We start from the raw sequence: 12,963 nt of genomic DNA, 5'->3' as shown, positions 1-12,963 counted from the left end.
AGACATAGGTAGATAATTTGTTTGCCGTTGATCACGTCTTTCAATAAGGACGACAGTAGCAACTGGCATGTGCAGTTACGAAACAGCAAAGTTGGGCGATTTTTTAATGGACATATAGTATCTGCTTCCAATGAAACATGCAATACTAAATCTAACATTTTGTGTAATTAAAGCATTGTATACAATTAATAGATGCCGGTAATTAGTCACGTTTTAATTAAAACGGACACAGTCATTAATCACACTGTTATACCATTTAAAATTTTGATTATCCATGGGTTTGCAACTTTATTACTTGTTATACTGTAAGCACTAAAAGAGAGGATTATAAAAGTTAATTACAAGCTTCATTGTTGCATTGGCAATGAAATGTAATTTTATTACATGTAATGATATAGTTAAACACTAAAAGTAATCGGCAGGCCAGTGCGTAATTTGCTTGTAGGACAAGATGTAATTAACTAACTACATGGTCTAGTTGAGAGAAACAATTTGCATTCTGAAAAACTGGCATAGTGAAATTGTTGGCACATAAGTACGTAGTTCTACCAAGAACGGTACGTACAAAATCAGTCTTCGGCTTTTTAGGTATAATTTGCGTTTAAAAGACAGTTTGACTTAAGAGGTTTAATTATAGGATAGAGTAGAAAAATAAATATTTATTACCTGTCGATTATAATAAATTAATCCGTACGCCATGCTACAGAAATTGGTTTTATCGCCGTAATAGGGATTTGATTATATCCTTCTGGTCTAACGTATTTCATAATCGAGTAAAACTTGTACATCTAATGAGATATTTCCCGACAGTTAGATATTGAAGTATAGTAAAATCCTGAAGATTAAATTACTCGACCAAGATCAGGCATTCCAAAAATGGCACGCTTATTGCAGCTATTAATCAACTATTCGCAGGACTAGTTTGAGAAATTAATGACGATTAGTTGACTAAACAGGTCTCCAAGATTAGCCGGCAATGATCTTTAAAATATGGGAAGTTCGAGCAAACTATTGGGACAAAGAGACTTATTCGGACAAGTGTGCGCTTAAGGAAAAAGGATTCGTTGGAAAACTGAAAGGGTAACAGTAAACCATTTGATGAATAGCACACCCAATGTCATTGTAACGGGCAGACAATACAATCTATTTCCAGGTTTTCGTAAAGTTCACGGTTAGATATTAGACAAAATTGGATCAACAAAGTAGTACCACCATCACCATATGTGGTTCTTACTCACCGCGAAAATTTGTTTTTGTTACATTTCTATAAAGAAATCAATTAATTAAAAGTTTGGGAACTTAACAGGCTAAGGTGTACGCAGGTAAAAATTGTCAAGCAATATCGTGATTGATGCAATGTAAGAAAGAGAAGGAAAGTTTGATCTCAGTCTATCACCCTTTCACCTATTGATCCTTACGGTATTTTTTACGGGAATCGCAGTCGCACGCATTTATACTTCATCGCCACCGTCACACTGCGGATGAAGATTTTCGCAGCATTTCCAAGAAAGTTGAAAATGCACGGCCGAACACCACATAGGATTCTGTAGCCAGTCCGTGTAAAATGCAGTTGGAGGAACAATTTCAAAGGAGCGGTTTCATTTGTTACCAGGTGACCAATATCTAATATGAACTCACTATTACTAAGGAAATACGTCATACGTAAATAAGAAAGTTAACATTGTACAGCTTGCGTGCGCATATTAATCGTCAAGATTTTTCCTAACTTAGAGCTACAGAATACAAAAAGAACGAAGTAAATATATTGAGAACTAGACGGACAGAGAAAGTGGCTACACTCCCCCCCCCCTCCCCCCAATTTCAATGGAAAATGCGCTAAAAATGCTGTTACAAAGATACATTCGCTAGTTATCAAATACACGTGTATTTTGTGTGTTTCTAAATCAATTTCCCCACGTAAATTAAATTACTTGTTCCCTTTGGTCTTTAACGTATTACCTACGAGGTCATTCCTTCTGATAAATACCTGAAAACATGGATGCATGTTGTATATTAGCTAATGGTAACAGGTACGTAATAGTATATTTATATTGTATACCAATGGATTAAGGTGTGTCTTAATCCCGAAGCTGCACCCAGTTTTCAATGACTTTATTACTAGATTAACATAATTCCCCACCTTATTGTTGAGTTTGTAAATAGTTAGTAGACTCTTTAGTTTTTGGCCAAACAAATTTTAACGTTAGCTATTATTATAGCACTTTTGTAATGAAGCAATAACTACACCGGTGTCCTCGGACACAGACAGTTGTCGATATACGCACTCTCTCACATTGCAACTTACCTATAGCGCTTTTCCCTTACACGCATACTTTTCTGCATTACCTGTCATGTAGAATGGCCAACCGAAACGATGAGCTTCTTGGGGAGAAATTTTCGAAAGAAATTTCCAGATTGTCATCGTTTTGTCCGTTGGCCTGTCGGTCTGTTCCTCGTCTAACTCGACAACGAAAGAGACAGCGATGTCAACCTTCGCCAAGTGGTTTGTACGAGTTTAAGGATCAGTGCTATTGAATATGAGCCGTATTAAAAGTCGCGGTTCCTAATTCGGGTTAAAAATTTCCCTACTGAGTCGTATTTTGTTAATATTTATTTTGAATTATAAATAATATAACTCGCCTAAATAATCTTTTGGTTAAAGCTGCATTTGGTCGTGAAGCTATTTTTAATTCACCAATATATTTTGACGGCGGCGGCGTTTAGCTATTCATTGATTTTGTGGTTTGGAAATTTACATATTCTAATAACAATTTGTCAATAGTAAACCAGCAAAATTAAAAAAGGCGTGTAGTGTGTTAATCGATTCTTGTTAATATAATTATTATAATAAGCGACCATGCACAAGTAAATTAAATATAAATAAGCCGTAATTGTCAATCAAGTGAAATAGCCTTTCATCAGCATCAGCATGCCGAGATCAAGTAGAAACATCACACTGTCGCATTATCCCCATTTTAGACTATAAAATTAACATATGGGTTGATTATTACTATTAAGAGTATACTATGCCGTGGATAGATACACCTCATATTCATGTAAATGTTTCCGTTTCTATTTTCTGTCCCGATACAGTTCATATTTAAACTGCTACTTTTACAACCTTACATCAGAGAAAGAAGTGGACCCGCTGATACAACGAGATTGAGTTAATGTATCTTTATGTCTTTGCATGTTCCAAATCCTGTGTATGTCAACAATATTCGCTTTTTGCTCAGCAGAGCATAAAAGGCATTGAAGCTGAACCCATTCACCTACTCGTATAGGAGCTATAACTTATTTAAAATAGCTCAACGTTAGGTAGTGCTTACAAATTATTTCATCATATCCGACGATCAAAAAGTGTGTGAGATTGTAATAAATTTTATTCTCTAGAATCCAATAAATTTATATCCAGCAAGATCTGACATCAGAAAACTAGATAGAGTCATCAAACTCGCAGAGTATGTAACGCTTTGCTGAGTACGAAACCGTGGTTTTTCTATTTTTATGGTAGAATAATATGGTAAAATAACGTAACTGATGAAGTAGATGAAATTGTATTTGCCAAGTCCCCCTTATCTTCGAAACGAATAACCGTGGCCACGTTTGTATCTGTTGGTAAGTTTAACCATTGAATAAAAAAACTAGCTTCCCAAACATAACGACTAGAAACGCTGGTTGGTAAACCGAAGATGTTATTAGTTACAGAAAAAACACTGTTGGTACATTTGTCAACCTAAATACTAATCATAAATTTGATTAGGAGTGTCTCAGTATGCAAATCGTGGATATATTTTGAAATGCTACCGGTTTTTTTGGGTGTTTCATTGACTCGACATACCGAAGAAATATTTCCATCATTTCTTTTAAATGGCCATGAGGTTATTAATTTAAATCGTTATGTACAAAAAATGCTAAATATGCTAGAGAAATGACTTTGGCTTTGCATAATCGTGATGCTAAAATTTATGGCGAAGTAAAGGCAATGTTATTAGATACTTACATCCACTATTATACAACCTTACACGCTAATTTGTTTTAGTGTTAATGTGGAAGAATGTGTTAATCATTTCCTTGAAGTTTGATAAGCATCTTTGTTGATAAATGCGCCACTTTTTGCATCAAAGTTAAAAATTTCCTACTGATTTTTAAGTACGAGAAAGTATGAAAAATTTATAACCAAACTTGATATGGACAGGCTGACCTACGTCGTATTTTAGAGTCAACCGAAAGTCTATTTTATTATTTATTATAGTTTTATGATACAGCCGTTATTATACCTAAATGATTTACAAACAAAGAATCAGTTATCAAATGTCAGCCAAAAAGGTGTGTAGCCTTCGAGACCAGGTGCCAAATTCTTGACAGAATAGCTTCTTAGCTTATATTAGATATTAAAAAAAAAACTTTTTTGGCAGTCTTACATCCTTATTTAATTCTTAAATGCTTAAAATGGCCTAAAACGTCGACATTTGATGAAATTTTGACATGTCCAAAAAATAGCCACCTTCATCTACCTCAAGCTAGCAGTACCTGTTCAGCTAATTCAATTAAACGCAGGTACTAATAAAATCTTATATTCGAAAGGAATATAATTTTTCCAGGGCACGTCCAGTCTCCACGACAACTAAAAATCTCGATAAGGCTTTAATTTTATTAATTTGAGTAAACTCGACAGCCTTGAGCAACTCCACAATTCCAACAAATTGTATCACAAATGTTTATTTCAATACCTGGCGTAGCCCTAGTCGTAATTTGAGCTCGATTAAACACAACATAGAACATTTATATTTGAAACAAATCTATTAGACAAAATCAATGATATAAGGCTGAAATAAAAATAGGCATCCAGGGCTGGAATACACATACCAGACCCCACGCGATTGATTGAAACCTGATTGAAACAATTAATTATAGAAATCTTAATTACCTTAACGTGTATATAATCCAAAATATTCGGCCAATTGCGCTTTCTATAACTGATGCACAGACTCAGACACCAAATTCTTCTAACTTCACTTCTCGTTTGTTGAGGGAACTTGGAGTTATTTGTGTGCATTCAACGACTTTATTTTCTTGAAAGAAAAGAACAATAGTAGTAACTATGTATGCCAGTTTGATTAATATTGACTAATAGTTTTTACCTAAATTATTCAAGTTATAAGTAACAGTTTTACGTTCATTAAAAGCGTGTTTATTGTACCTAACTCTTTTCTCAGCGGTGTTGGATAAATATTCAACCTCCTTTGCACTTGAATCTCGATTTACACGACACTGGCATTCTTTAAATTACAGATGTAAATTTTGCTCTTTGATTGTGGAAAAACTTTAACGAATATGGGAAGGGTTCATCGTAGACAAACGCTTCAGTTTGATTGCAATTAATGACGAAGTAAAATCCTTTTAAAGAACTTCTTCCGCATTCTTCCATAACAACTGTACAACTGACAAGACGGCTGTCTTGTAACCAAATACGGTGAACTATTGCTGATTGCGATTCACAAAAAAAACACCACCAAAAACGTAATGATTAACGTCCGTCTCTCCTATTTAAAACTACTTCTCTTGTTTTTTTAACTTTGCGAACCATTCTTTTCCTTAATACGCCCCTGTTATATTTGGGATTTTAAGATTCAATGTACCTTGTATTTGCCCTCTCTTGTGGCGCAGTTCCGTTAAAGCTGAACTGTGGTGCTAAGGGTCCCTGGTTCGAATCCGGGTTCGGGCATGGATATTTCTAAATGTATAGTGGGTTGGGTTGGTAGATCAACCTTGGCTGAAACCCCGCCCACTCAAAAATAAAGCCAAAATAAAATAAAATATATTTTGGACGCTTGTTTTTGACATCGTAAAAGTTCATTATACTCTGTATGTCTTTACTTTCATACATCCAGCAGCCACCCCCTTGGTTTTTTCAGTGATTAATAACAGGCTGAATCTTCGTGAGTAGGCTGGGTTCGACGAGGCGGAGACGGTCCAGTTTTTCCTCCTCCCGCTTGACCGGGAAAGGGCACATTGAGCGAATTAGCACATTCACACGTACCATTCACACGTACATGGTACGTTGTTTTGCATCAGTTTGTGCATACTAGGTACGTACTTTGTCGTACCTACGTACTGTGTACGGGAGCAAGAAAAGTACATACATAACAGTACGCCGAACGCCAGAGTAAGTACCTAGCATGTACAAAATGTACTAATGTGCTAAAAAACCGTACCGCGTACGTGAAATGTACGTACATGAACCGTAAGTGTACGCTACCCAAAATCGACTTGAAACCTCCATTTTCATGCCTACTTTCTGACAGGAAATTTTAGTTTTCATGACAGAGGCAGAGCAGACTACATTTCCTGCCGCTTGTCACTTTACCGGCCGCGCCTGTCACTTTACTGGCCGCACCTGTGACTGTGACAATGCTTATGTTCACCACACAGTAGATACACTATACCGAATTTAGCCCAGTTCAAGGGCGCTCGCCCCCAGGTCAAGGTGACGTGGCACGTGACCGTGTCCTTGGAATTTAGTTCAAGGTGAAAGTCGCGTTCCATGTGAGCGGTGAATTTGGAAATTAGGTCAAGGTGAAAGTCGTGTGCCACGTCACCTTGAAAAGTAGGTTGTGGTAAAGCTCAAAGGGCAAGTGATTATATTTGTTTTGGGGTGTCAAATTACTTTTAAATGTTAACCAGGGTCATTGACCTCATAAATTGCAAAATCATACTAGGTCCATTGACTCAATAAAATTTCAAGGTCATGCGAGGACATTGTCCCCATTTTTTGGATTGTCAAATTACATTTTTACTATCATCACAGGTCATTGACCCCACACATTTGAAGGTCATCCTAGGACATTTTCTGTGTTGGCAAACATTTCGAACATCAAAAGTTCTATATAAGAATTGAAATAATATTTCGGGTAAAATTTAATACAAAACTCGTCAGTAAAATTACATTACTTCATTTCAAGATTTATGGGTGCTGATATGTTAGCAGATAAAAAATAAATTCATAAATCAACTAATCAAATTACGGGAAAAAAAAGATCAACGATTTAATACTTGCCAATAAATTTATAACGCAAAATTAGCTTTCATGCCCTCCAATTATTCCACCGTACGACCGTCTGATCAACCTTTTGTGTCTCCCAATCATTCTGTTTTCGAAAACTATCATCGAATAGACATCTATGATTTTCCCGATCGCTCCAGAATAGAGAGATCTAGATTTGAATCTGTGTATATGAATAAATAGAATTGACCAAAAATTTCAAAATTAATATGCGCCAATTTTATTTAAGAAAACGTAGAAATGCATACTCTAGATACGCAAGATAGCAGCTTGTTGTTTTACCTTGACGACGTCAATTTTGAGAAAAAGATAACTAAACATTTATTTATACATTAAGTTTTATTGATAAAACCTGCCAAAAGTCATATCTAGATTTTTAATGTCTGCATGTGTAACTTAATTGGGCATAACATTTCGTTTTGAACTTGTGTAGAAAAGGGAAAGATTCAGCAAGATTTGCTTTTTGCGTCACATATTAAAAAATTTCGAATTTAAATTTTTTATAGTAGACAGGAAAAAACACTTCAGATGTATAAATGCTTACTTTTGAAGTATTAATTCTATCAGATTTATAGATATTATATTTATTGTATCGCACACGTAGATTTCCGTGTCAGAAACAACTTCGTAATAGCTTCACATCGAGATTTGAATAATTTTACACAAAGCACACGAAATGCGGTATCTGCACGTCGAATGGAAAGGATTAGACCACAGTAACTAAAGTGAGAACCCACAGTAGAGAGATAGACAAAAGTACACCTGCCATATAGTAATATTAAATATTTCGTTGTTCTGAAACAACAAATAAATTACGTATACCCTGTAATTCATCTTTTTATGTCATTCACGAGAAGAAATTAATTAACGATTCAAAGCATGATTTCGTATATGTAATTATGATCTCAGGTATAAACATTCTAATAAAAATAAGAAAAGTAGTAATTACAAGTTTTCTTGACCCAAATAGATTCATTGTGCAAAAATTATAGTGATCTAAGTTCAAATCAAAGTTCCACCTGACTTTTTCTAGAAAACGAAATAATTACTGTCAAATATTGTTCGTATTTCGCGAGGTTGTCAATTTGGAAATAGTTATGCAAATTTTCCTACACGTATATGTCGCCTGCTGATACCTCTGCCTGTCACTTAGTCGATTATGGGAGAGACATAAAGTGTGTACAGAAGTCTGGAAACTTGTTTTACGTGTACTGCATCTGCAACTGTCAATGTTAAGATATGCATTGCTCCAAACCTACATTATACGTTAAATTGAGGCGTATTGGTGGTGCCGCAAATTATTTATAGTTGACACTATCATTTCGTTCCAGACAATTTAAAAACTACTTAGTGCTTCGGCAATGGGCACGACATTTCTTGTGAAGAATTTGATATTTGTAGTTACCCCTTCAATACATACAAATATCAAGTGTCTTTACGTTAATGATAGGCTTTTTGAACTGAGCTAATACGTTCACAAGTTGATTGCTATTAAATCAAGAAGTTTATCACGTTGAGCGGCTACATGGGCAACTTTTTACGCTTACCATCACCAAGGTGTGGCAATACGTTTTTATTAAATCACAAAACCCATAACAATAAATAATTGGCACAAATGCGCTGCTCCAGTTTTAGTTACCATCCTTGAAGGCGCGTATTGCAGGTAAAGGTACTCCTTTCTTTCTTGTATACGTCAGGAGTGTGATAAAAACAGACCATAAATAAGTATGCAATAATTTAGTCTTGAAAGTTAATTATCTCAATTATAAAATCTGAATTAGACACGATTAGAATTATATCAAGATGTCTCACCAAACATATGGAAATAAAGTGACATATCATAAAGTATACCAAAAAATACATTCATCAATCGCTTTTCGGCTCTGTATGGTAATCGTCCACTTCTCAATCTTTCTGAAAAATAATTGAGTTACTTAGGCAGTCAAAGTTTAATTAATAAGAAACGTTTTTAATGGTCGGCAGCTTAATTCATTAACATAGTTTTGAAAGTATAATTAAAACACATCAACAAATAGCTTAATCCTTCACGGCACTAACCTGCATAACAGTGTCTTTTACACCCAGCAACATAGTTAACTATGTACTATGCGATGTTGTACAATGTTTACATAAAACAATGTGGGACTAGCACTAGTCGTTTATATCTAACTTGCATCAATTGTTCAGTTCCTTTTACGTAAAGATATTTTGTAGTGTCATTAGTGATTGGTGTCTTTCACAAATTAATTCAATGCGTGGTATTATAATGGAATTTAAATGCAAATTCACTGAATTGGCATAATGCCAAAATAAGTCGACAAATCGGAACCTTTAGTGCACATGCATTTGTCACTTTAATGGATTTTAGTGGACAAGCTTCACGTTTGAAACCATCATCGCTCATCAATCATAATTGCTGTAAACTGTAAACGATTACTATTCAAAACGTTGTAGGTGCGTATCTGTATTTCTTTCATCAGTTTTATTTATTTATTTTTTCTTTTTTTATTTATTTATTTTGTCTTTATTTTTGAGTGGATGGGGTTTCAGCCTAAGCTGCTTTACCAACCCACCCCCTATACTTTAACAAATATCCATGCCCGAACCCGGGACCCTTAAGCGCCACAGTCCAGCCTCAACTGAACTGCGCCACACGGGCCGGGTTCAGATAACTGAAAGAATTCCAATCATGTATCTCACAAAATTTCAAGTAATGGTGTCGTTACTGTAATGGAATGTCACCAATGGCATGCTCCTTCCGTCATCATCGTTCAAGTAAATACGCAGATGTAGAGTCCTCCATAATAGACTAAACTAAAACGTAGGTACAATACTGTGCCTGGCAGGAGCCGGCTACCAATTCGCCGGTAACAATTAGCGAACCATTTACGAGTGAATTTTAAAGTTCAAGAGTTTTTAAATACATATATAAGAGCTCCCAATGACTATTGAAATATCCTTAATGAATGTCTTGCTTGCGTAGTTGCATTGTCGAAACGATTAGTGAAAATGTCTAATGCATTCCATGTCTGATTATATTTTGATACACTCAATTAATGTCGTTTTTGCACTTGTTCAGGATTTCCCTTATCGGGAAATTTTAGAGTAGAGTAGGAGAAAATGTATACATATACCGCTTTATAGCGAACATGAACAAAAGTATGTCTGTTAATAACACGAACCGTATTAGGAAAAGCGAGCGAGGAACATTTTCGAATCGAAGAACCGCCTTTTAAATGAAAAACGGGATTATATAAACTGGCATTGCGATAAGAAAAGAGGTGTTGTACTCGGATAGCTAACAGTAATGGCTGGTTAAACGTAAGTTCCTTAAAGTATTTGGACAGCGCCTTGAGCGATAAATAAAATGTTGTATAATCGGTGCATTTACCCACAACGAAACCCACAAAGATAACGTTACCGGGGCAGGGCTAAGGCCAAAAAGTCAACTGTACCATCGAATCCCTCTCTTTCCATATTTATAAAGGAAGCGGCATTTTCCAAGGAGAGAAAAATCAATTTGTTACTAGAAAAGAATATTACCCACCTCAATATAAATTTTTTTTGTATAATAATAATATCTATTTCTTTAAAAATTGTTGTTACAATTATAGAAGCGTCAGGTACATACATATCACAGATTAATTAGGATCAAATGAGTTTTGAAACTCTTGTACAAATTCGTTAATACTGTAAAATGCCCTCTTTTGTAAGGACCACTTGACTAGTTTTTTTTAAATTGTTGTATACTACTTGTAATATTTAATGGAAGTAGATTAAATAATTTAGTTCCCATTTACTTGCACGCAGCCTGCTTTTATTATAAACTATTAATGAATAAAACGCCCCCTTATCTCTGTAACAAGTTAAAATTTCGAACTGATGTTCATACCTTAAATTTACGCTATAAAGGGCTACTTACACCACCAATTCATGCAACGGCATTTGAGATGTTATAATTTAACGTAATGGTTTAATACATTAGATATGGACATCAGTAAGTACACTTTCAAAACATTTAAAGCTCGCATTATTTCGGAGTTGCTACGGCAAAAATAATTATTAGAGCATTATTCTATTTTGTTTCTTATATATCTATTTTTATATCTTTCCTGTGATTCAATGTCTTGTAAAACCCGTGTTGCTATACCTACTAATGACCACATTTCTCTACACAGACGGATCAAAGCGAAACTCCCAAACTGGCGCAGCACTAGTAATGGATTCATCAAACCAACAATTCCACCTTCCCAACTTTACATCAACATATACAGCAGAAGCATTTTGTGTCTTAAAAGCGGTACAGTTCATTAATCAAGCAACTAAAAATAACTATGTAATATGTACAGACTCCCTAAGTACCATCCTAAGTATTAAATCCGCGTATCCCACTAATCCCATAATCCAGAAAATACAGGACAGTATACATCAATCACTCACACAATCCAATACCATAACTATCCTTTGGGTACCATCTCATTGCGGCATTAGAGGGAATGAAGAGGCAGACACCTTGGCAAAAGAAGGAGCAACTCTAACTGACATACTTCACCTCCCTATACCATCCAGGGATCTCGTTAATACAGTTAAACAAAAAATGAAAGAAAAACTGCAACACCAATGGAGTCAAACTACCAATAATCAGTTAAGGAAAATAAAACCAAGCTTAAAACCATGGAAAATGAACGGAACCAGAAGAGAAAGAGTAGCGGCCACAAGGTTAAGGATCGGTCATACCCTATTGACACACGACTTCATCTTCCAAAAAATTGAGCCAACGCAATGCACCACATGCGGTACTCGACTTACCATTGAACACATACTGACTGAATGTAGAAGCTTCGACCAACAACGTATAACATGCAAACTACCGCCTACCCTCACGGAATGTCTAGGAAACGACAACATACATAAAGCCTTAACCTACCTGAAAACCATCAACTTGTTCGGCAGACTGTGACCAACACATCATGTACCTACCAATGTGAAATATGTTTAACTGTAATTTACATCATTACCTCTACTGTACTCACCATCATGCACAATGTTCATAATGTTATCTTTCTTACCACATCATATTGCATAAACTAGTGTATTCACGTATTTGTACTTACCAAGCCGGAGCACCAATAATCTATGTAATTGAGGGGCTCCTAAATATATAAATAACTAAAAAAAAAAAACATTGTCTATTAAGTTATAATCATTATGGGTTAGATGAAAGAGCAGGGGTAGACTTTCTACTCCTGAATCTCGCCCTTGGCAGTTATTACTTTTATTATTATTATAATAGGGAGATTGTTCAAAGAAAGCATGTTTTGCCACATATTGGCAAGATAAGTAAGTATAAAGTAGTGGTCAATTATTGTTAGGAATATTAATTTTGTTAGAAGTCATTTTAATATTCCTAAAGGAATCGACCACTGAAAATTACTTGCAATGGAACAGATTTGTATTGCGTTTGTTGATAAGAATCGAATCCAAATAAGGTATATAGGTTATTTTATTTAGCATTCAGTGTTGTGTGGTGATATATTTCAATCACTTACAGTCATATGCGTATTTATTCGAGTTCCATCAAACCAGAGCATTAGATTTTGAATTTCAGGTTTAAAGAGGAGATGAAGGGTCAAACTTCCGCAAAATATTTTTATTACTGAGCGAGCCGTGGATAAATTAAAAAAATCATTGTCATTTTTGCCAGCATCGTAGAGGTCCAATTATATTTTATGCAAGTGAGGTTTACGGTCCTTGTAAATGTTACTAAGACAAAAAAAGCCCAAAAGTAAGCTTACTAAGTGTACTTCTTCTGGTAAGTACCTCGTGTCAATTCTACTTATTTTGTGTCATCCTATGCTTTTTCTCATTTTTACTTTCCCTTATTAATTTCTATGAAT

The 12,963-nt window shown here is 35.2% G+C and overlaps 1 protein-coding gene across 1 annotated transcript; it reads left to right on the top strand.

The window, feature by feature from the left end:
* Window positions 1-1,820: 1,820 nt before the first annotated feature.
* LOC116181462 lies at window positions 1,821-12,411 on the top strand. Its single transcript, XM_031501844.1, has 2 exons — window positions 1,821-2,030; window positions 11,245-12,411. The coding sequence occupies exons 1-2, from the start codon at window positions 2,021-2,023 to the stop codon at window positions 12,024-12,026; spliced, it is 792 nt and encodes a 263-aa protein (XP_031357704.1). The 5' UTR covers window positions 1,821-2,020; the 3' UTR covers window positions 12,027-12,411.
* Window positions 12,412-12,963: the final 552 nt, after the last annotated feature.

The sequence above is a fragment of the Photinus pyralis genome, unplaced genomic scaffold (genome assembly GCF_008802855.1).
Source record: "Photinus pyralis isolate 1611_PpyrPB1 unplaced genomic scaffold, Ppyr1.3 Ppyr1.4_LG1, whole genome shotgun sequence".
Lineage (NCBI taxonomy): Eukaryota > Metazoa > Arthropoda > Insecta > Coleoptera > Lampyridae > Photinus > Photinus pyralis.
The sequence above is the reverse complement of the archived record's forward strand: the minus strand, read 5'-3'. Positions and strand labels throughout refer to the sequence as shown.